General features: G+C 35.6%; 2 protein-coding genes across 2 annotated transcripts in view; one reads left to right on the top strand and one right to left on the bottom strand.

Annotated features, from left to right (window-relative positions):
• Positions 1-23,837, top strand: part of LOC123556542 (periodic tryptophan protein 2 homolog) — a 37,072-nt gene extending 13,235 nt beyond the window's left edge. Inside the window, exons 5-20 of the mRNA XM_053542775.1 lie at positions 1,766-1,909; positions 5,853-5,988; positions 6,373-6,538; positions 7,153-7,225; positions 7,648-7,803; positions 8,523-8,730; positions 8,967-9,115; positions 9,537-9,684; positions 10,186-10,336; positions 12,250-12,430; positions 13,304-13,451; positions 14,866-14,950; positions 15,501-15,578; positions 21,437-21,655; positions 22,478-22,703; positions 23,169-23,837. Of these exons, the coding sequence (XP_053398750.1) occupies positions 1,766-1,909; positions 5,853-5,988; positions 6,373-6,538; positions 7,153-7,225; positions 7,648-7,803; positions 8,523-8,730; positions 8,967-9,115; positions 9,537-9,684; positions 10,186-10,336; positions 12,250-12,430; positions 13,304-13,451; positions 14,866-14,950; positions 15,501-15,578; positions 21,437-21,655; positions 22,478-22,703; positions 23,169-23,451 (2,551 nt within the window). The 3' untranslated portion in view covers positions 23,452-23,837. The remainder of the gene's footprint in view (positions 1-1,765; positions 1,910-5,852; positions 5,989-6,372; positions 6,539-7,152; positions 7,226-7,647; positions 7,804-8,522; positions 8,731-8,966; positions 9,116-9,536; positions 9,685-10,185; positions 10,337-12,249; positions 12,431-13,303; positions 13,452-14,865; positions 14,951-15,500; positions 15,579-21,436; positions 21,656-22,477; positions 22,704-23,168) is intronic.
• On the bottom strand, positions 2,550-4,785 carry LOC123556543 (short-chain collagen C4-like). Its single transcript, XM_053542776.1, has 3 exons — positions 4,225-4,785; positions 3,748-3,816; positions 2,550-3,152 (listed from the first exon to the last, which is right to left on the bottom strand). Exons 1-3 carry the CDS (start codon positions 4,448-4,450, stop codon positions 2,671-2,673), a joined length of 777 nt encoding a protein of 258 aa, XP_053398751.1. The 5' UTR covers positions 4,451-4,785; the 3' UTR covers positions 2,550-2,670.
• Positions 23,838-25,263: the final 1,426 nt, after the last annotated feature.

Genomic DNA, 25,263 nt, shown 5'->3' with positions numbered 1-25,263 from the left:
AGGTAATTGTTTGCCAATTATGTCAGTGCCCCCCGGCATGTATCACACGATAAAAATGTGCGATAAAGCAGTTTATTAAAACCACCGAGGCAAGAATAGGGAAGGTTAGCTAAAAAGGAAATGAATGGTTGTAAAACGGGCAGGGTGCCTGGTGGGGCAACAGGGCGGAACGAATTTCGGAACGGGTGATGCGCCCTGCTAAAAATAGCTAGCTGGAGCACTGTCTAATGATACAAGATACCGCATACTCCCAAATGAATATCCCCTGCTAGGGGCATTTTATTTTATACAAGGGGTCATTTATTTAGGGTTCAACCAGTTTAAATATTTTTTGATAAATTTCATTAGCTATAAATTAAACTTCACATGAATGAATTTTAACAATGATCACACACACACACAAACAAAATTTTTTGTGTGCAATTTTTGCCCTTGCAGACAACTAAACTGTATAAACATAAAGTTTCTTTCACTTGCAAAAGCTAGAAAAGACATTAGAAAAAATTCTAATCTATTAGCTTACCACTTTGTGTGCACAAAAAAAGTAACAGTATAGAAATTGCAGGTCACGCTGTTAAGTGCTGGTTTTGTCAAATATTTTTGCGACCCTGTTTTGAATATTAATATGGCATAAAAAAACATTTGGTTACCTAACCAGTGTTGAATTGTAGCATCTGCAGACTCTTGTGAGAAACTGATGACGTCACACAAAGTTCTTAGCATATTGTTATTTTTGAAGATCAACATTCTGAATATTTTTAAATTATGAAAGCATTTTCGACAAAATTTATGAAAAACAAACCTCTGAAGTTTTAAGTTTACAAGAGAAAGTCAATGAATAACGAATCTATTCCGCATCTTTGTTTTCAAAATGAAGAACACCTTGATCATCTCATAAATGCAGTGGTGGCCAAAACATCGCAGACAGAGGTACCTATTTGAAACTTGTAGTTGTAACTCACCTTCAGATTGTTTTATATGGTTTATTTTGTGCCAGATCAAAAGAAAAATGGTTTGAAAACATTTTAGAGTGAATGGTGAGTCCGTGGCATTTCATTTGATGAAATTATAGTGTTACAGATTTCTGGTTAGGTTTTTATACAGGGTTTGTTTCAGCTCATTTATCTGAAGCTGAAATTTTTAAGCTAGGTTTTGTGTAATGTATATATGTTTTTATGTATTCCACAGCTTTAACAGAAAGCGTTATCTGAATATTTTTATCTTATCATTTTAATCTAGCCAAGGACATTTCAGATTTAATCGTTTTAGAATATCATTCTTCTTTGTTTTTGAAAACTATAGGTGGGATAACCCCTTTTCAACCACCAATAGCAACTACTTTGCTCCAGTGCCTTTAAAAGATCTTGGGGAGGACCCTGATGAAATATTCCTATTTAAGAGCTTTTTGATAACTTTTGAAAACGCCTTATCTGTGATTTTAGAGCACTTTTTCCTATGATAAACTAGTGACAAACTGTTTAGTCCTAAATTTATGCTTTAGGTCGCACATTTTTTTTTTCAGGTAATTTACTGTTCAGTTTGTAGTTACAGTACACAAATAGTTTTCTAAGCGTCTTTTTTCTGATGTGTTATAAATTTTGTGGGAGTGTGCATCATAAAGTTTTGAAGATTTCTTGAATAGGGCAGATATCCTTCAGATTTAGAAAATAAGATAATACATATTTGGATTTTGTTTATGTTGATAAACAATTTCGTTACAAAAGTATGATTTCTCTATTAAGATTCTTCTTGTCTTTCTTTGCAGTAAATTTGCTGTCACTCGAGAGAACAAGGTGCTTGTGTTTCATGCACCAGGAAAAACGAGGGAATATAACCCATTTGTCCTGTACAAAACCTTCTTTGGGCCTTATGATGAAACAACATGTCTTGATTGGACAGATGATTCAAAGTAAATATTTTCATTACCTTGTGTGTCATATTTTAGTATAATGTTACAACCCTAGTTGCACCTATTCTATGCTTTTTCTCCCTGATTATATTAGTTATGTTGGGTTTAGTCAAATGTGTGATTTTTCTGCATAGCAGATTTAAAGATTGGGGAAGTATTTTCTTTTGTAGTTAGATTTCCATAGGTACATAATATACGCCCATATATTTGCATAGGGGGCTATATATGAGTCATGCAAGTCTGTCACTTGGTCCATTTGTCCATCCTGTCAGCTCCATATCTTCTTAATTGCATTTCATTAAGCAAGCATCAGTTTGAAACCTCATCAAGATGTTGTGCAAAGCATATGACCCAGGCCTCTAAGTTCATAGTCAAAGTCACACTTAGAGGTCACAGATCAAATAGTTAAATTTGTGTTTGCTCCCTATCTTCTTAACTACTGGAAGGATTTTCATAAAATGAGCATCAATTGTTAATCTCATCCAAGCGGCATGCTTGGTACAACCTGTATGTGATTTCAGATTCTCTGCATTACCATATTCTTACTTTTATAAGTAAAATAATAATGTAAATAAATAAATAATCAGAAATTTTATTTGAACATGTATTTCAAGTTAGTGTTTGTACAGCTAAACTAAGATCGTGCTTTATATTAAGAGTTTGTTGATTAACCAAAACTTTGCCACAGGTAATAAGCTAGAAAACTGCACTCAAAAAAGCAGCTTTTAAATGTTGTTTTTTTGTCTGCATGTATTGTTTGATTATAAAGAACAGACAACACAGGCTAGTTCACGACCTTGAACGTAAGGCGGGCACGGTAGTGAACCACACTGGGCTTCCATGAGATATAATAAATGATGTAATTTATATTCACCACCATTAGGAACAAACTCGGGTTGACTGTCCACACAGATATGGTTGTGTGGTCCTGCATGAACATAGTGATTAGCCATGATATATCCGGTATATTCCAGTTTCCAGTCGGGATAGCAGTTTGACCTGGCCGGAACCATGAGTGTTGTGGATTTCAAAGTCTTACACACAGCACAAGGCATATCTTGTGTACGAACCTTATATGGGAATATCTTGCTTGGTTCCTCCACATGTATCTCAGATCCGTAGACATGTCCTCGGCAACAGCTAGCATTTCCATCAGTGTAATTAGACCATGTTGGATCAGATGGTAGACACAGCGTGTCACTCCCACTGCCTGCTTCATTGTAGTATTTACCTCCAGTATAGCCTGAACAAATACAGGATACATTTGATTTTTAGAAAATTACGAAAATAAATCTCCTGGACCTGCTCAACAAAAGTTCCCCAGTATTGGCAAGTTAATGAATACTATTCTAAAAGCTCAGTTCTGTAGTTGTTCTCTGGACGAATCTGTCACTTATTAGTTGAAGCAAATGTATTAAATTTGAAGCAAACACTTAAAATTAGGGATGTTGGTGAATATTCTAGTATTTGTTCATAATCTTGAATATTCAAATATGTTTCACCGGTAGACAATTAAGAAAAAATTAATAAAAGATTAAGATCATTGTTAATCTTTATCTTCAAACACTGTTTTATATTAAAAGTTAGCCACAAAAGTGACATTTTACAAGTGTTAGATCTGTCATTTTGTATTTTGGCATGAAAATTAATGTACGTTGTTATTGTTATGACAACATGGGTCTGCTGTTAGCGTACTTACTGAAAAGTAGTTCAAATTGATACAGATGGGTCATAATATTAATCCTTCCTTCATTAATAGTTGATGCAAAAGTCTGGTGATAAATACTTTGACACGCACTTCATTAAAATAATTACATGAAATTGTTTAAAGAATTTACCTTTATAAACGAGGGTTGCATCTTGAGGACAACTATTCCTTCCCCATCTCACATACACTGAGCCAGCTCCTATGTAATATATGTAAATTACTGGAAAATACAAATTTGAGCAAGAATATAACTTACATTTGGAAAAACTAGATTAGTTTATTAATGTGCCAAAGTTATTTATTTGATTTAATTTTTGGATATCTGCTGAATCAGTAAATCAACAGGAAAACTCATTGCATGCATACCGGTATATATTTTAACCTTTAGCCTGCTGGCGGCAAGTGATTTTGCCTTTGCAGCCAGTGCAGACCAAGATCAGCCTGCATGTCCATGGGGACTGATCATGGTCTGCTTTGATTGCTATTTTTATCAGTAAATTTTCAATGAACACCCCTTTAAATAATAAGTGTTACTGCCCAAATTGAATGATCAACCAGTTCATTTTAGAAATTTAGCAGGGTAAAGGTTAATGATAAAACGTGGTACCTTCTGTTGTCATCCTGTCTATTAGATGTTGTTGTTTGGTGTTTTCTGCTTCAAGGTTGATCAGTTTCTGTTCCAGCTGTACTATCTTCTGTAACATGTGATAGTTAGAGTGAAAACTTGAAACACACTCTGGCTCTTCATACTGTCCCAGGCCTAAATTTTGCAGAATTAGCAGGATGGATAGGAAAGTTAGCATCCTATGTCTAGCCATTGTTAATGATAGCATTTTATGAGTAAAAGTATTTAACAGTTTATGTTTAAATTCAGCTAGTTACTGAGATAAACTGTTATCATAATTGAGATGCAAGTTAGTAATTGGTATGTAATTAAAGAGTAATTGGTAATTTTGTGTTGAACATGATCAAGGATAATTAAGGTAAAATTTAGGCTGTCACAGAGGTCAGTGTTTTACAGTTAACATTAGGAAAAATTAAAAAGATCTTTTCTGATTTTACAGGTACATTTATTTTCATCTTACAGTAGCAATAATATCTTGTGGTTGCCTCCTCTGTCCTCCGATGATCAACTTTGAATTCATGTTTATATACATTGTATCGGAGCTTTCTGTGAAGCCTCACAACAAAAAAAACAAAAGGTTATAAGCATTTTTAAGCCTATTAATGTCCCATGTAGTTCTAGGACAGCTTGTGTATGAAAAGAATTGGACCAACTGTATTACCCTTGAATGATTGTAAGAACACTTAGTTTTGCTGTATATCTGCATTCAGGAGGTATAGACGTTTTGATTCCACACCTCATACTTTTATTTCAATGTAAATGAGATGTAAATAGAGGATATTTTGTCACCTTAGCGCAAAAAGTGAATAAGTCCTTCTTTAAGTCAATGCAGTTATCCACTTCTTGCACTGAGGTGACGATTTGTTTGTTTTGAGTGAATATGGAATATATCTCACTGAGAAGTGAGAAAATTTCAAATATTTTCACGAGCGCGTAGCACGAGTGAAAATGTGAAAATTTTCTCACTTCGAGGTGAGATATATTCTATATTCACGAAAAACAAACAAATTTTCTTTTTATTTTATGCTCAATTACGTTGAGATGTGCATTTTGCAACTATTTTAATCTCAGCGCGGGAAACAGACGCGCGTAAACAGACATGACGTCAGACGTGCTGTGACGTTATAAAGACGCATGCAACATAAAGTTCCATTTTGTTTTATTTTTTGCTGCATAACGGTATGAAATTCTCTTTAAGTAAAATAATTTGAATTGAGAAATATACTATAAAGAACAAAGTGCGGCTACAATTTTCATCCTCTTTTAAGCAAATAATTTAAAATTCATACACAATATAATGAGGGGGCGGAGCTATATCTCTCACAGTGTGAAAATATAGATTTCATATTTTCACAGTGTGAGTGATGAAATATGAATATATTTAACTGATAGAATACAGTATTTCATTAGTTAGCATAAAATAAAACTAAAATTTATAGCGCTGTTTGGTACCATGTAACCTTTACTATGTTGGTTTGCAGTAAAATCCAAATTAACAAGTCATCTACACCTATTGATATATATTTTAGACCATTTTATCCTAGAGAAATTAATCAAGGATGTGTAGAGAATGGCATTTCTCCAGCCTATATTTTCTGTTTATATTTCAGAGCATTTTGTGTTGGGTCCAAAGACATGAACACAAGGGTATATGGAGCACAGCATTTCTCCAATTTGATTGTGTATTCTATAGGAGGTCACAATGATGAAATTGTTGGAGCATACTTTGAACAGAATTCACTAGATGTATCCTTACTTTACATTCTAAAACAACCTGATTTATTTCTTATTAAACAAAGAAGACTTTAACTATGTATTATTATGCAACACATGCACTGTTTGTACGTCAAAGCTATTATGTCATAGCATCAAACATCATAGTGACATGTTGGAAAAGAAAACAACTTAAAACAGGCAAATTTTTGGTGAACATCTTCAAAGATGTAGATGATAGTCCTTGAAAATTTGTTAAAATTTTGTCATTTAAATCTGTAGGATCCATTTATCATGCCTGAAATTGTGGACTCAACTCTTTCAGCCTTTAATTGATAAGCTGTAAAAATGAAATTTTACCAAAACACATGATAAAATTTGAAATGCCTTGGTAATGTTTCCTTAACTTGAATGCAGTTATACACAATAAGTGCTAATGGTAGACTGAACATATGGGAATGTGATACTGAACTAGATGGACTTAAACCCTACAAAGCACCAGAGGGGAATTTACCTAAAATTGAAGTCAGTTCTGAGGAGGAAGATGAAGATGGGGAACAAGATGGAGAACCAAAAAATAAAGGTGACTAATTATGATGCAAGTTTTTGCAATTATTTTGCTGTGGTATATTTTCTACCTTGACAGTTGTCTTTAGCCCATATTTAATCATTTTTAGCTTAACTATTCAAAGAAAAGGTAGAGCTATTGGACTCACTCATGCGTCTGCATCCCGATTTGGTTAAGTTTTTGTATGTAAGCTGGTATCTCAGTAACCACTTATAGGAATGGACTAAAACTTTACACACTTATTCACTGTGATAAACTGACATACATTGCACAAGTTCCATAACTCTATTTTGCTTTTTTACAAAATTATGCCCCTTTTTCGACTCAGAAATTTTTGGTTAAGGTTTTTTGGTTATGTAAGCTAGTATCTCAGTACCCACTAATGGGAATGGATTGAAACTTCACACACTTGTTCACTGTCATGATCTGACATGCAATGCACAGGTTCCATAACTCTACTTTGCATTTTCACAAAATTATGCCCCTTTTTCGACTTAGCAGTTTTTGGTTAAGTTTTTGTATGTAAATCTTTTCAGAAGGATCGAGCCAAAATAAATAGCATCAATCAAATTGTCATTAACAACATGTACTACAATGTTTAAATATTTAATAGAAATGTTTTTTTGCAGGTAAAGAAGTGAAGATGAGAAAGGATGAAGAAAATAAGATGGTGGATAAAGTCATATACAAGAGAATAGCCAGGTAAATTTTGTTACCAACAGTAGAGTAAATATCAAAATGCCTTTACCAGTATTTCTTCACTTCTTTTATGAGAGCCAAACTAAGATTTATTTGTGTCAGTGTGCTGATCAGCCAGCCTGTCTGTCCATGCTTACAAATGAATATGTATACAGCCAAGCAGACAACAGGTTAGATGATAGTGAATTTCTGTTACATATAAAGTAAAATTTCTCTTATCCACCTTTGTAAAAGATACAAATTGATCAATTTATCTGTCTGAAATATTGTTATTTGGTTTTACTGTAAAATTATTGTATACAAGAATTATGGCCCTTTAAATTTCTATTTATAAGGTATACAAGAGGTATGGCCCTTTAAATTTCTATTTATTAGGTAAAGCCTGTCAGAACTAGTTTTGAAATTAACATTTTCTGTATTTTCAGGCATTCCTATAAGGTAGCGAGAGGTGATAAGGCATCTAGAGGGACAGTAACAAGTTCAGCTTACCATAAAGCTACACATATATTGGTCACTGGCTTTGATGACGGGGTCTTCTTCCTTCATGAAATGCCAGATTTCAACCTCATTCATTCTCTCAAGTAACTGTCTAATTTAGATAATGTTTTAGACAGATATTTTTAGTTCAGACATATTTATTTTACATCAATTGAAGAGAAAGTTCTTGCTATTTGTTTTAAGTACACTTGGTAACATCATTTGTATTTTTGTCTTAGTAAGGAATTATGGAGACTTCAGTCAAATTCTGCATTTTCCAGGATCTGTATCCACAATGCTTTACAATGCACCACTGTGTGTGCATAAATATGTATATATAGTTGGACTGAATATAGGACAAATCCCCTCCTTTGATTTTGTTGAATAACAACTCTGAAATTGAAAGCTGATTTTTCTTTTTTCAAATCACACTTTTTACATAGATGCAAATGAAGTAAACATTTGGATATAATTGAAAAAAATCTAATGGGGGGATTTTTTCCATCTTGTTCAAATGAAGTGGAGTGGTGGGGATTTTGTATCCAAGTTGAACCTTCCTAGGAGCCACTTGCCTTTAAACAGGCAATCAGCTCACTTTCCAAATTGACTTTTTGTTACAATTTCAAGTTGTGTTAAACAGCCACCTGTCTAAGCCACCAGATTGTGTTGTTTCTTTGGCTGGCTTCTTAATGCAGGTTTCGCTGTAAATAGAAAAATTCATTGAATAATAAGTCTGATTTTAATCTTCAGATATAGTATTGTCTCGAGTTTGATATAGTTATAGAAACATCTGTGAATGTTCTAAGTTATAACTATTGTTTAGTATTTCAGACAAGTCCATAGCTACAGTAGAGTTTAACAAGACAGGAGACTGGATAGCATTTGGGTGTTCTGGATTGGGTCAGCTTCTAGTCTGGGAATGGCAAAGTGAAACATATGTTTTGAAACAGCAGGGACATTATAACAACATGAATTGTGTTGTCTATTCACCAGATGGGCAGAATTTGGCTACTGGAGGGGATGATGGCAAGGTGAGAGCATAAAATATTCTGTATTCAGTAAGGAGACCTGTATTCTGGAAGAAAAATTCTACACAAAGATATTTCTTCTAAATGTCAGGATGAAAAATTATGATGACATGGGCTTTTCTCAAAAGCAGCTCTAGTTTTGCTTGGTTTCATACTGTGCTTCCAAGGGATTTTCTGATAGATTTATTGTAAATACACAGGAATGTTTATGTTTTACAAACATTTGTTATTTCTTACAGGTAAAGGTATGGAACACAAGCAGTGGATTCTGTTTTGTCACCTTTACAGAGCATCTTGGTGGTATAACTGGTGTTGTTTTCAACCAGAATGGACAAGTTGTTTTATCCTCATCACTTGATGGAACAGTCCGGGCCTTTGATCTCAACAGGTATAATACAAATTTTTGCTAATTGACTTAGAACTTGGCAATTGGTTTGAATTCTGCATTGGATGTAGCAGTCTCAGACATGTGTAGAAACATTTTTGCTAGCTTGATGGAAGGTCAGTGGCTCTATCCAAATGGCAGCCTGTTATATGACCTACACTGTGTTGGTGAGGCTTAAAACCCAATAAAATTGCAACTATTTAATTGTTATTAATTTTCCAATTAATCCACTTGTGTCCTTATGGCCTGAGGTTATCTGTATTCTTATACAGTAATGTAAAATCTGACTTGGAAGAGACCTTATTGAAAATGTTTATTTTTTACGAATGTTATACAATGTACTTATATTAACCCATGCAGGGGTAGAGCTATTTTATTACGTTTAATTTACAGGTTACATCAAAATATTGTTGACATATTACAGATATCGAAATTTCCGTACATTCACCTCGCCTCGACCAGCCCAGTTTTCATGCATCACCATAGATCCCAGTGGAGATATAGTGTGTGCTGGAGCCCAGGATACTTTTGAAGTATTTGTATGGTCTATGCAGACTGGCAGACTTCTAGAGGTATACCTGCACAATGAATTTTTCTTTATTTATAGCATAACTTTCTACAGTCACAATTTTTTGTCAGGTGACTGCATGGCTGAGTTTACCCTGACAGCTGTGGGTTCAGACCCTTGCTTTGGGTGTTAGATTCTTTCATTTGAGGAAGCCATCCAGCTGGCTTATGGAAGGGCAGTTGTTCTAACCAGGTGCCCACCCAAACCTGCAATCCCTGGATGGTCCTCAGGGGCTCCCTGTAACATCTAATGTAGGAAAGATGCCATATGACCAAAAATTGTGTGGGTGCGATGTTAAACGCAACAACTACTTAATATCATATTTGAGTTTTAAGGGACATCACAGTTTACCAAAGCTTAACTGGAGTTTTGTCACAAACACAAAAACAGTTTGGCATAATGTTTTAAGAGTTCATTTTGCTTGTTTGTGTAAATGTTCTTGATGAAAGTATAGCTTAGTCATATCTGCATGTCAGAGTTTAATAAAACACCTTTGTTACTTCAGGTATTAGCAGGACATGAAGGGCCTGTAAGCAGTCTCAGTTTTAGCCCAACAGAGACATTGCTGGCATCCGGCTCCTGGGATAAAACAGTGAAGCTTTGGGATGTATTTGAGAATAAAGGAGCTAAGGAGACTTTAGGGGTGTCCTCTGATGGTATGTAGGACTCCTATTATTCAAGACTATATAATATGTCTTTTTATCACAGTTATGTCTAACAATAAATATATAGGAAAAACTTTATTTAAGAGAGGGTGAAGCAGTTAGATAAATTACTAGTTTTTAGCTCACCTGCGCACGAAGTGCCAAAAGGTGAGCTTTTATGATCGCCCTGTGTCCGTCGTCCGTCCGTCGTCAACAGTTTGACTGTTAACACTCTAGAGGTCACATTTCTGGCCCAATCTTAATGAAACTTGGTCAGAATGTTACCCTCACTAAAATCTTGGATGAATATGATATTGGGTCATCTGGGGTCAAAAACTAGGTCACCAGGTCAAATCAAAGGAAAAGCTTAACACTCTAGAGGTCACAATTTTGGCCCAATCTTAATGAATCTTGGTCAGAATGTTACCCTCAATAAAATCTTGGACGAGTTTGATATTGGGTCATCTAGGGTCAAAAACTAGGTCACCAGGTCAAATCAAAGGAAAAGCTTATTAACAGTTTAGAGGTCACATTTTTGGCCCAATCTTAATGAAACTTAGTCAGAATGTTACCCTCAATAAAATCTTGGACGATTTCGATATTGGGTCATCTGGGGTCAAAAACTAGGTCACCAGGTCAAATCAAAGGAATAGCTTGTTAACAGTCTAGAGGTCACAATTTTGGCCCGATCTTAATGAAACTTGGTCAGAGTGTTATCCTCAATAAAGTCTTGGACGAGTTCAATATTTGGTCATCTGGGATCAAAAACTAGGTCACCAGGTCAAATCAAAGGAAAAGCTTGTTAACACTGTAGAGGCCACATTTATGACTGTATCTTCATGAAACTTGATCAGAATGTTAATCTTGATGATCTTAAGGTCCAGTTTGAATCTGGATCATGTAGGATCAAAAACTAGGTCACCGGGTCAAATCAAAGGAAAAGCTAGTTTACACTGTAGAGGCCACATTTATGACCATATCTTAATGAAACTTGGTCTAAATGTAAATCTTGATGATCTTGAGGTCAGGTTCAAATCTGGGTCAGGTGGGGTCAAAAACTAGGTCACTAGGTCAAATCAAAGGAAAAGCTTATTAACACTCTAGACGCTACATTTATGACTGTATCTTAATGAAACTGAGCCAGAATGTTAAACTTGAGGATCTTTAGGTCAAGTATGAATCTGGGTCATGTTGGGTCAAAAACTAGGTCACCGGGTCAAATCATAGGAAAAGCTAGTTAACACTTTAGAGGCCACATTTATGACCGTATCTGAATGAAACTTGGTCAGAATGTTAATCTTGATGATCTATAGGTCAAGTTCAAATCTGAGTCAGGTGGGGTCAAAAACTAGGTCACTAGGTCAAATCAAAGGAAAAGCTTATTAACACTCTAGAGGCCAGATTTATGACTGTATCTTCATGAAACTTAGTCAGAATGTTAAACTTGAGGATCTTTAGGTCAAGTTCGAATCTGGGTCATGTCAGGTCAAAAACTAGGTCACCGGGTCAAATCAAAGGAAAAGCTAGTTAACACTTTAGAGGCCTCATTTATGCCATATCTTAATGAACTTGGTCAGAATGTTGATATTGATGATCTTTAGGTCAATAGGTCAGGTGAGCCCTCTTGTTAATGCTTTCTTTTATACTCATAGTACAAGAAGTATATACAGTTGAATATGAAAATCAAAATGTATGCTAAAAAAAGGTTGAAACACATTGATAACATAATTATGATAAATATTAAAAAGTGTCTGTTCAGCTATTCGTCTATTTTATTTTGACTACTGCCATTCGAGAAGGGAATTAGTATATAGCCTGGCAGTGCATAGTTTTGTTCAGTTGTATTCTGAGTATAATTATCAGATGTTAAAACTTTACCTGTTGTTACCTTGTGTCTTTCCCAGAAAGTAAGAATTGTGTTTCAGTGCTAGCTGTATCATTCCGTCCTGATGGTGGAGAATTAGCCGTGTCCACATTGAATGCTCAGATCTCCTTCTGGGAGCCTCATCAGGCCAAGCAGGTGGGGTCCATAGAGGGGAGACATGATATCGGATACTCAAGGAAAGAACAAGAAAAGATAACTGCAAAGAAATCAGCATTTGGAAAGTAAGAGTTTTATAGCTTTAACTTAAGGTAGTTCTTCACCTTTGAAACAAGTATATTATGTTTTACAAAGTAGAATTTTATTAAACCAATTTTGTTTTTCAAAACATTTTATGTTGAGGAAATTTAGTCAGTAGAAAAGAGAGGGTCAAATGTTTGACTTTTCGTTAGACCACTTTTGAAAATATTGATCCTTCAGTCAATATCCATCACTTCAGGTTAATCAGACGTGCAGCTACCTTAACAGTAAAGTGTGCTTACAGAGACCACCTGGCTATAAATACCACTCATCTCATTTCAGATTTTAAACCATTTGTTATATATTTAAACCAGTTAATACAGACCACCTGTGAATAGACTCTTCCTAGGAAGGGTTTTTTGAACAGATTTAACTGTATATTGTATTATATTTTTAACAAAAACTACTGCTGTAATGGTAACTTCATTACTGGTGCTAATATACAGTATACAGTTATGTTGAATAATATTTCTGCATGATATTAAAATGCTTTTTTTCTGAATAGTCCTTACCCTTATGGCCTTGTCTATGTCTGTAGTTAACAATTAAAAAAAACAACAACAAAAAAAAACACCCCTCCAGCTTTATGTAGAAACTTAGCTAGACTAGTTCTCTTGAACACATGGAATGTTTTTGGAAAAACTTGCAAGGTGTTGTCATTTGTATTCTTTCTTTGTAAATGAATATCCAGTAACATAATATTCTCAGATTATTCCAACAATATCTCAAATGGACCTTGTGCAAACTTAAGTAGCAGCAAAAGGAACCACAACTATTAGCCAAGGTCATTGTAATATACAGTTTGATGATAGAAGCACTGTGATGAGACCTAGGTATTTGTTTATATTTTATTTCAGAGCCTTCAACACAGTGTGTTACTCTGCAGATGGGAAGTGCATTTTGGCTGGAGGAAGATCTAAGAATGTGTGTATATACTCTGTGGCTGACCAGATGCTTATTAAGAAGTTTGAAATCTCGTGCAATATGTCCTTTGATGGAATGGAGGTGTGTTATTCTTACTTAACCAATATTTGCACATAGAAATTTGCTATATAAAGAAATCAATATGACTAATGTTCTAGAAATATTACTGTAGGTAGGCAGTATATCTGTTTAAGAAATAATAAGTTCCCAAGCCTGGTTTATCGTAGAATAACCCAAGTTTTGAGTTCTTATGCGTAAGAATATAGGCCTTCGTGATATATTATTTTGCATAAGAACGAAAAACTTGGTTATTCTACGATAAATCACACTTGGGAACTTATTATTTCGATTCTAACACGACATGCAAGTAACGACAGTGTTAGAAAATATGGTAACTACTTTTTACAACTGTGATACGCACTTGAATCGGATGACGTCATTGCACGCGAGTGGTATATTGCAGAATAACCCGAGATAGATTTTGCTCTACATGTATGTAGGTTATTTGCAGGTCGTGTTAGAATATATATTGATTTCTTCTGGTTAAGTGAACATGTTTGGTTAATTTGTTTAGGTTGCTTATCGTTCACCATTCACAATGTCTAGCCTGTGCTTTGTAATATATATGAGGCTTTCTGAATGTCAGTTTTGCCCTCCTATTCCTGGAGTTATGCTTAAAAGGCAATTTTGGGTAACCTCTAGAAATAAAGAAGTAGTTACTTGTTCATGCAATTTGTATCATAGCCATAACTTGCTAAAACAGCTCCTCATTTTGTGCCCTCAGTGGGATCCATGAGGCATTTAGTATTTGAAATGTCCATAAATCATTTTGTACATACTGGTAATGCCTTCTGCACTTTTGATCAAATTTAAATGAAATTTGGTATACCAGTACATCATAAACAAGAATTAAAAAAGCACTGGTAACTGTAGAGGTAAAATGGTCAGATTGTAGCAGATACTGTTGTATATGTGTAGGCCTATTTTTACGCACCGCCATCATTTTCTCTCAAAGAAGAGGGTATGTTGTTATGCTGATGTTGATATTAAGAAATGTTGGTTGGACTAAATAAGACCAGAGACTTCATAGTGTGATTGCCTGTGGTCAGTAGATGACCTCATTTGTTTCTGGAGTCATAATTTCAAAGGTCAAGGTTACAGTGTTCTTTAAACTGGAAATTACACACCCAGTTCCTTCTGAAAGGCTATCATAGTTAGGGAGTGGCAGCATATTTGCACACACCCAGTTCCTTCTGAAAGGCTATCATAGTTATGGAGTGGCAGCATATTTGCACACACCCAGTTCCTTCTGAAAGGCTATCATAGTTAGGGAGTGGCAGCATATTTGCACACACCCAGTTCCTTCTGAAAGGCTATCATAGGTAGGGAGTGGCAGCATATTTGCACACACCCAGTACCTTCTGAAAGGCTATCATAGTTAGGGAGTGGCAGCATATTTGCAGCTGTGTTAACAAGTTTAGTTTCTACATTACAGGAGTTTTTAGACAAAAGGAAGATGACAGAGTTTGGCAGCTTATCTCTTGTTGATACAGATGAGGACAGAGACATTAGTCTACCTGGTAAATTTTTCTACACAAGTTATTTGAAATAAGTTTTGAGCTCTTTAACAAATGCCACAGTTCTTAATAATTTCAGTTGTGCAGATTATTTGCAATATTAGACATAATTTGTAACCATTGAATATCTTAAAAATATTTCTTGTGAGGATAGTACATTCACAGTCATACACACATACTAGATTTAGTTGCTGCCACATGTTGCCACTGGGGTAAATTTAGTGTCAATTTTCAATTAACAGAGGAATCATTCATTTCTCTGTTAAAATGAATTTTACTTCTGGGAAGGAAATGGCTTCATTGCCCAGACAAAGAAAAAGATCTTGAAACCAATTGAAAAATCTGTTTAAGATTGTGCAACAATAATTTATGTAATTGTTATGTAATTGTTGTTTTAAGTTTTCCATGCTAAGGGTGTTGTTGTTTCAATGTATACAAATGCACTTTTTTAAAAGGGTGTTGTTGTTTCAATGTATACAAATGTACTTTTGTAAAAGTAAGAAAATGTCATGTATTTGCAAACTCACTTTGTCAATATTTTTGTCCTATACAGGTGTAAAAAAAGGTGATATGTCATCAAGACACTGGAAACCAGAAGTCAGAGTCTCTTCTGTGAAGTTTTCACCAACAGGTAAAATATTTGAAGGAAACAGCACATGGTTTGAATAATTTCAGCTACCAAGTTCCATGTAGACAGAATTCTCCTTGCTAATTACTTGTTTAATAGCGATGTTTTAAGAGCATAGACATGGTTTTCACAGACAGTGAAAGGCTTTGAATTTGTTGCTAGTCCGTGAAAATGGCTAAAGCCCAATTAAAAACAGATGAAGAACTTGAATTTTGGAGAAAAAGCACTAAGTTTCACCTAGACAGTATTTTCTAAGCAAGTTGCTTTGTACAGGGAATAAAATTTAAAAAGAAATAGAAAAAAAAATGAATATGATATGATCATACAGAAGATATTTTGTCAAGTAATCTCTCCTGGTATGCAGTTGTAAGTATTGGTCTATAACAAATTTTAGCACAGATTCCCAGAATGCAATTTCTACTAAAACACCATTTTTAGCTCATCTGATTTTTTTGAAAAAAAAAAATGAGTTATTGTCTTCACTTGATTGGAGCCCGCCCGCTTAGCTCAGTAGGTAGAGCGTCGGTCTACGGATCGCGGGGTCGTGAGTTCGATCCTCGGGCGGGGCGTATGTTCTCCGTGACAATTTGATAAACGACATTGTGTCTGAAATCATTAGTCCTCCACCTCTGATTCATGTTAGGAAGTTGGCAGTTACTTGCGGAGAACAGGTTTGTACTGGTACAGAATCCAGGAACACTGGTTAGGTTAACTGCCCGCCGTTATATGACTGAAATACTGTTGAAAAACGGCGTTAAACCCAAAACAAACAAACAAACAAACAAATCACTTGATCGGCGTCGGCATCAGCATTGTCTGGTTAAGTTTTATCTTTAGGTCAACTTGCAACACTTGTTCACCATCAATAGCTGACCTAGTACAGCAAGAAACAGAACTCCATCCTGCTTTTTGCAAGAATTATGGCCCCTTTTGGACTTAGAAAAGATCAGATTTCTTGGTTAAGTTTTATGTTTAGGTCAACTTTTCTCCTAAACTATCAAAGGTATTGCTTTGAAACTTGCAACACTTGTTCTCCATCAATAGCTGACCCAGTACAGCAAGATACAGAACTCCATCCTGCTTTTTGCAAGAATTATGGCCCCTTTTGGACTTAGAAAATATCAGATTTCTTGGTTAAGTATTATGTTTAGATCAACTTTTCTCCTAAACTATCAAAGGTATTGCTTTGAAACTTGCAACTCTTGTTCACCATCAATAGCTGACCCTGTACAGCAAGAAACAGAACTCCATCCTGCTTTTTGCAAGAATTATGGCCCCTTTTGGACTTTGAAAATATCAGATTTCCTGGTTAAGTTTTATGTTTAGATCAACTTTTCTCCTAAACTATCAAAGCTATTGCTTTGAAACTTGCAACTGTTGTTCACCATCATAAGCTGACTCTGTACATTAAGAAACATAACTCCATCCTGCTTTTGCAAGAATTATGACCCTTTTTGGACGTAGAAAATCATGGATACGACAATTTTTCTATTATACAAAAAAATCAGATGAGCGTCAGCACCCGCAAGGCGGTGCTTTTGAAGAAGAAGGGGTATATTGTTTTGCAGATATCTGTCGGTATGTAGACCAGTCTGTTTCTGGATGATAACTCAAGAACGCTTGGGCCTAGGATCATGAAATTTGATATGGAGGTTGGTCAGAAGAAGCAAATGACCCTTATTGATTTGAGATCAGTAGGTCAAAGAGCAAGGTCACAGTGACCCAGAACAGTTAAACGATTTCCGGATGGTAACTCAAGAAACCTTTGGCCTAGGATCATGAAAGTTGACAGGGAGGTTGGTCATGACCAGCAGATGACCCTTATATATTTTGAGGTCAGTAGGTTAAAGGTCAATGTCACAGTGACCTGGAACAGTTAAACGGTTTCCGGATGATAACTCAAAAATGGTTGGTCCTAGGATCATGAAAGTTGATAGGGAGCTTGGTGATGACTGACAGATGACCCCTATTGATTTTGACTTAGTAGGTCAAAGGTCAAGGTCACAGTGAATTGGAACAGACTGTTTCCGGAAGGTAACTCAAGAACGCTTAGGCCTAGGATTATGAAAGTTGATAGGGAAGTTAATTATGACCAGCAGATGACCCCTATTGATTTTGAGGTCAGTAGGTCAAAGGTCGAGGTCAAAGTGACCCGGAACAGTTAAACATTTTCGGGATGGTAACTTGAGAACGCTTGGGACAATGATCACAAAACTTGATAAGGAGGTTGATCATGACCAGCAGATGACCCCTATAGATTTTAAGGTCAGTAGGTCAAAGGTCAAGGTCACAGTGATCCAGAATATTTAAACTGTTTCTGGATGATAACTCAAGAACACTTAGTCCTAGGATCATGAAAGTTAATAGGGAGGTTGGTCATGACCTGCAGATGACCCCAATTGATTTTGAGGTCAGTAGGCCAGAGTCGAAGGTCACATTGACATGGAACAGTTAAACCGTTTCCAGACGATAACTTGAGAACGCTTGGGCCTAAGATCACGAAACTTAATAGGGAGGTTGATCATGAACAGCAGATGACCCCTATTGATTTTGAGGTCAATACGTCAAAGGTCAAGGTCACATTGACCTAGAACAGTAGAACTTTTGTGTACAGTGACCAAATAATTTCTGTTCCTTGTGCAATTACTGAATGCATCAAGAGGGGCATTTCGTGTTCTATGAGCTCTTGTTCAAAAAGTTGATACAAGTTGTTTTGCATAAGATTTGAAGACCTGGGTTCAAGACAAAAAATAAAATGTGCTTGAAAAGTTCTTGAAAAGTATGTACTTGAATTTTTCCTGGGATGTTCTGTATAAGCTCTGATAAATTAGTGTGTTCTTGGAATGTATTAACCATTAAATTAACTGCTATAGAATGGATAATTAAGTCTCCATATATGGGGAGATACCGTAGATACCCATGTATAATGCGCAGTTTTTTGACCCCCGGGACCACCCCCGAATCGTGGGTGCGCATAATACACAGGTATAGACAATTTTCCAACTTCAAAACAAGTTTGTTACCGATGTTCGCCATTTTGGTAAAGGGAAACTACTCCCCGCGCTTACTGTCTCCGCAAAAATCTAAGATTGCCGTTACATTCCGTAAAAGATCGAATTGTTTATTTTTCTTTCAAACAGAATTAATTTCATATAAATTTAAAAGTATTTTGACGAAAGAAATGTTTATAAATCACAAAAATTATGATACTAATTAAAGATCGAGAATTATCTTTAACCGAGATCAAACTGTGAACAACATAACTGACACGAGGTGACACGTAAATTGCCGGTAATTACTGGCTTTATGATCGTGACAAAAAGACTATCACACCTTTTGTTATCAGTTTGAATTGAGAAGCTCATGTCATTTTGAAAGATACCATTCCGAAATATTGAATCAGCTGTTATTTATTTATTCAAAATAGTGAATTAAAAAAGGTAAAACAACAAATATAACAATAACTTACTGGTTTTATTTTCGAGAAAACAAAATCGATAGTACCGTGAGACCGATGTAGCTCTCCGCCGCGGAGATAAAATTTATTACCGGTGACGATGTAAACTCTACTTTCGTTTTCCATCCACCTCAAAATTGAGCAAAATTTTTTTAATTTTTTTTTTTCCCCAGGATTTTGGACTAAGATCGGGGGTACGCATTATACACGGGTGCGCATTATACATGGGTATCTACGGTACATTGATTTTGTGATTTCTTTGTCGGTCTGTCACAGATGCTTGTCTGAAACAACCAGTAGGATTTCAACTAAACTTTAAAGAAGTTTGTAGTATCAAGGCTACATTTTCATATTATAAGCATTTTGCCAGTTGTTTATTTTAACCCTTTACTCCATATACATTTAGCCTAATTAGGCTTATCATATCCATACAGCTTTACTGATAATCAGTACACTATCTCCATACAGGATATTGGGGAAAAAATGCAGAATTTATACCTGTGTTATTCAATTCAATATTACTATATTTAATATTGTTTTAAACACTTAGTAACCAACATAAAGTTTTTTCACAATTAAATTTTCTTTCTAATGGTACATTTTACATAAAAGTGTGATAAATATTTCTTGACATACAAAGCTTTAAACCCATTAGTTTACTTTTCTATAATAATTTTAGCTACTTTTCTGTTGATGGTACTTATTTATTTCTGCATTTTTCCCCTGGTATATTAGTTACATAATGTTTTTATAAGAAAAATTGATCAAAAGCAATTTTATCAGCTTATAAAAACACTTATCAGTAAAATTTCTTAATTGGATTAACATCAAAGTTGCCTACAATTATCCATAGCACACGCCAATTATCCAAAGATCACCCCAATCAACCATACCCCACACTGATAGGTAATATACAGACATATGTCATAAAATTCCTTAGTGCAGCAGGTAATTAGCTGTTAATTTGTCTTCAGGGTAAATCAGACCAATATGTATTTGCAACAGTTACTTTTTTAATCCATCATCAAGTGTATATTTTTTATATAAATCCATTGAAAAAAAAAAAGTTCCGCTTTCTAAATCACCTGGGAAATGCAGAAACCTAAAAAAAAATTACAGTACTATTTTTAGCTTGCACAAATTCACAATTCGTACAAATAAGTACTACACAAATTCAGAATTTGTAAAGATAAACTTGAGGGTATAATTAGCCTTGATCAGGCTAATTTTAGCTCAAGATGAAACTTTCCTCACAGTAATTTTCCATAAATACACTACCTCATTTCAGGTTTAAATTACCATTAAAAATCAAATATAAACCATATATTTTTTTGACAGATATCATTTGTACATGGTTTAAACTTTACAAAAATGCTTTTGTGGGATTCCTTGATGTTGTACTTTATTCATAATTTGCTTTTAAACTTGAAGGCGTCAAAAAGAGTATCTATCAGGGAATGGATAGAGGTGGTAAAAATGGTATCTATCAGGGAATGGATAGAGGTGGTAAAAAGCGTATCTATGGAGTAAAGGGTTAAATGGAGTAGTGGTCACTTAAATATCTTCGGAAAGCATTTGAAAGCATGTTGGTAACTAGTTGGTAACTAGAGACCCATATACTTACAGAATATGGGTTTCTTAAGCACCACATTTGCTTTGGCCTGAAGAAAACAAAGCTTATTCCAGGCAACCCTACCAGGATTTTATTAAATTGTTAATCTTTGTAGAAGGATTATCTATGGTCAGACGAAGATTTTAAGTAGTTTTGGGGGTCAGAGGTCAAGTTCTTAGTGATCTTGAGACTAGAAATGGGTTTTGCTCCATAACTGAATAACTATTGGGCCTACTGCTATCAAACTTTATAGAATGGTTACTTTGGTCAGTAGTTGACTAGTATTGCTTTAGGGGTTACTAGGTCAAAGGTGGAAGTCACATTGACTTTAAGGCTGTAGATGGTTTATGTTTACTTACTGATTGCCAAATTTTATTTGTTGATTGCCAGTGGTCAATAGGGATCATATCTATGCTATGGCTGAATATTGCATATTATGTCATCTTTCCATTTAAAGAAAGCAATATGGGGAGACATGTGCTTTTACTAAAAGCTATATCTGGTTTTGTATTCATTAGTATTCACAAACAGAGAAATTTGCAAATGCAGTACTCACAAAATAAAAGTGAATGTTTTTAAAGCAAATTTCTCAAAAAGTATATCAGACCTTGGATATGGCTGTTAAATCCTTCAGATTAAATTACTTGACTGTCCTCAGGGAAGTTTAAATACTTTATCTTCATACCATGGAACAGTCTTTCTTATGATCCCAGCATTTAAGGTGCTTGTTTCAAAACAGTTACTAAATTTGCAGTAACCCACTTGATGAGACATATAATTTTGCTATTTTAGGAAGAGCCTGGGCTGCCACAACAACAGAAGGACTTCTGATATACTCACTGGACAGTAATCTTGTATTTGATCCATTTGACCTTGACATTGATATAACTCCCTCCAATGTGAAGAAGACACTGACAAAGGGAGAGTACTCTACTGCAATGATGCTGAGTTTCCGCTTGAATGAGCACAGTCTGATACAGGAAGTTTTAGAACATATACCAGTCTCTGATGGTAAGACAGCTTTTACCAGTATGTTATTAAAAGTACCTTATTATTTATTATGAAAAGCACTGTATTCCCTACATCTGTCTATAATGTTAATCAGTTGCTTAAAAGTATTCTTTTAGATAAGTGTAAAAGAATCTGATATTTATTTATAATTCAGCTAATTAATTGCATTATTGCGTAAGTAGTGATGACTGTGGTCTGGTATGGTAGGTTTGCCAACTTCGAATATCTTACCTCTCTCTGCTTTGGGTTTGAATCCCTGCATGAGAAGTAGAAATTTCATGTGAGGAAGTCATCCATTTGGCTTATTGGTTCTACCCAGATGCTTACCCATGCTTGAAATTATGCCCCGACGGGCACCTGGGGTCTTCCACAAATGTGATAGCTTTCATTTCCCAGTATTTCCCAAATTGTATAAGTATAACTGAAAACCCAACCCAGCTTTTCATAATTTGTACTTGTGATATTTAAATGTATGAAAAAGCACAAATATATCATATGGGATAGAAATGATCTTGCATGAAAGCCTTTAAAAGCTTACATCAGTGCCACACTGCCAACTTTAATTTTCTGCAGGCAACACTTTATACCTGGAAAATGTCTGCCATTTTGCCATATTAATTCACATTTAGGTTATACTAAGTAACTTTAGCACAATTGTTATGAAACTTATTTGAATCTCCATGAGTGCACATCCTGGAGAAACCAGTAGTGGTTGCAGTCATGCCCTATGTGGAGATCAAACCCACAGTCTGTTAGTTAAGGCCAAGACCTTATCTGCTAGATCACCATTCCCATTTTGATTTTTTTTTTGTACAATTTCAGTGGAGGTGATTGTAGACAATTTGCCTGACATATATGTGGATAAACTGATGTCATTTGTGGCGGGTATGATAGAATCTACAGCTCATATAGAGTTCTACCTGACCTGGGCAAGTAAACTTCTCATGCAGCATGGACCAAGGTTAAAACAGAGGTCACAGCAGATAATGGCTACATTGAGATCTATGCAGAAAAATGTTACACGCAAATCTGAAGAGTTGGGCAAAATGTGAGTATAATTAATTCACACAATTTGTAGGTATTTGAAAATATTTGCAGATAAAGGTTACATGTAACGTATGTTTTTAAAATAGTTGTATCAAAACAAGGACAAAGACCAGTAGGAGTACATACAGTCAAAGGAAGCAGCCCCTAAAATATGAACTCCCTACAGTGATGTACATATGGATATGTACTTGATTGATATTGTACACAAAATATATAGAGAAAGTAAAACAGTTAAATGAGGACAAAACAAAACAATGAAGGAACATAGTGGGACACACCCATGGAACTGTAAGTGACAAAAACAGTTGCACAGTTTGAAGCAGTTACTTGTGCACAACACCACTCTTAATTCTCTCAGTATTCCAAAGTTACAGGAAGGCTTAAATAAAAATATTCTTCCAGGTGCATCCCTTGCACATATAATTATGTAAAAATATATTAGTAAAGTTCAACTTAATATTTTCAGATGTGACCACAACAAATACAGCCTGCAATATATTATTGCATTGTCTAAAGCAAAGAGAAAACATATGGATAAAGACTGTACCAGTGAACAGAATAGCCAAAAGAAGGAACCAGCCAGTGATGACCAAGAAGAACCAGACTCTGAGGATAATATAATGGAGGCAGAATCTGAAAACGAACTAGAAGAATCAGAAGATGAACTAGAAAATATCGTTAAAGAAAATAAAGGTGAAATTTTGACAGATTCTGAAGGAAGTTCTGACTCTTCAATGGATGCTACATGAGGATAGTTTCTGTTCTGGTGATGTGGAACTGTCATTAATGGAAACAAAGATTTCCTTGCATTTATAATTGTTAGTAGTGGGAAGAGAATGAATACTCTCAGTACAGCCTGGAAGAGTTCCAGATACATTAAATAAAAATGGGTATCCAGTTGAAATACACCATTGAGAGTCACATGACATTATGTAACAGTTAGCAGTCTTATAAATTCTTCAGGTACATAGAGTATTTAAGTAACTGGTTGCTTTTTTCGAAATAGTTTACTTCAAACCTGTCATGAAATCCTTATGCATGGATTCAATTTTATTTGAGCCTTATTGGATCTTGTTAAAGAAAAGAGTTGAGAGAAGTGTGAAGCATTCAATAAAGACTTTTAATTGAAACAAAATGGTATTGGGTCATGTTAAGTAAAAATTTGCACCTTTAACCAGTACCAATAAGGGGTCTTCAAGGGTGAGTGGTTAAGGTTGCTGACTTTGAAACACTTGCCCTTTACTGCAGTGGGTTCTAAACCTCGATTTGGATATAGAATTCTTTCATGTGAGGAAGCAATCAGCTGGCTTAGGAAAGGCCAGTGGTTCCACCCAGGTGACTGCCATTGCGTGAAATAATGCCTAGATGGACACCTTGTGTCTGTATCAACCTAGATATTGTTTGGTTTGTTTACTCAGAAGTTCATTGTGTCATTATTAGTGCTTTATTAGTCCCCTACTGGTTGAAAACCAGTTTCGGGGACTATAGGAATGAGCTTTTCCGTCATTCCGTCATTCTGTCATTCCGTCCGTCCGCAATTTCATGTCCGGTCCATAACTCTTTTATCCATGAAGGGATTTTAATATTACTTGGCACAAATGTTCCCCATGATGAGACGAAGTGTCATGCGCAAAACCCAGACCCCTAGCTTAAAGGTCAAGGTCACAATTGGAGGTCAAAGGTCAACAGGGCTTTTTTCCTGTCCGGTCCATAACTCTCCCATCCATGAAGGGATTTTAATATCACTTGGCACAATTGTACCTCATAATAAGATGATGTGTCATGCACAACTTTGAGACCCCTAGCTCAAAGGTCAAGGTCACACTTAGCAGTCAAATGTTAACATGGCATGAACAGGGTCTGTTTCGTGTCCGGTCCATAACTCTTTCATCCATGAAGGGATTTTAATGTTACTTGTCACAAATGTTCCCCATGATGAGACGATGTGTCGTGCGCAAAACCTGCACCCCTAGCTCAAAGGTCAAGGTCACAATTTGAGGTCAAAGGTCAACAGGGCTTTTTTCCTGTCTGGTCCATAATTCTCCCATCTATGAAGGGATTTTAATATCAATTGGCACAATTGTACCTCATAATAAGACGATGTGTCGTGCACAACTTTCAGACCCCTAGCTCAAAGGTCAAGGTCACACTTAGCAGTCAAATGTTAACATGGCATTGAACAGGGTCTGTTTCCTGTCTGGTCCATAACTCTGTCATTCATTAAGGGATTTCAATATTACTTAGCACAGATGTTCCCCATGATGAGACAACATGTCCTGCGCAAATGCCGGAGCCCTTGCTCAAAGGTCAAGGTCACCATTGGGGGACAAATGTCAATAGGGCTTTTTTCCTGTCCGGTCCATAACTCTGCCATCCATGAAGGGATTTTGATATTACTTAGCACAAATGTGCCTAATGATGAGGCAACATGTCATGTGCAAAATCCGGACCCCTAGCTCAAAGGTCAAGGTCACAATTGGAGGCCAAAGGTCAGTAGGGTTTTTTTCCTGTCCGGTCCAGAACTTTGTCATCCATCAAGGGATTACAATATTACTTGGCAT

The sequence above is a fragment of the Mercenaria mercenaria genome, chromosome 5 (genome assembly GCF_021730395.1).
Source record: "Mercenaria mercenaria strain notata chromosome 5, MADL_Memer_1, whole genome shotgun sequence".
Taxonomy (NCBI): Eukaryota; Metazoa; Mollusca; class Bivalvia; order Venerida; family Veneridae; genus Mercenaria; species Mercenaria mercenaria.
This window is presented reverse-complemented; position numbering and strand designations above follow the sequence as displayed.

Coding starts and splice junctions, on each gene's coding strand:
- LOC123556543 (XM_053542776.1), bottom strand. CDS start 4,450: ATGCTATCATTAACAATGGCTAGACATAGGATGCTAACTTTCCTATCC. Junction 3,817..4,224: donor AGACAGGATGACAACAGAAG/GTACCACGTTTT, acceptor TATATTACATAG/GAGCTGGCTCAGTGTATGTG. Junction 3,153..3,747: donor TGCAACCCTCGTTTATAAAG/GTAAATTCTTTA, acceptor GTATTTGTTCAG/GCTATACTGGAGGTAAATAC.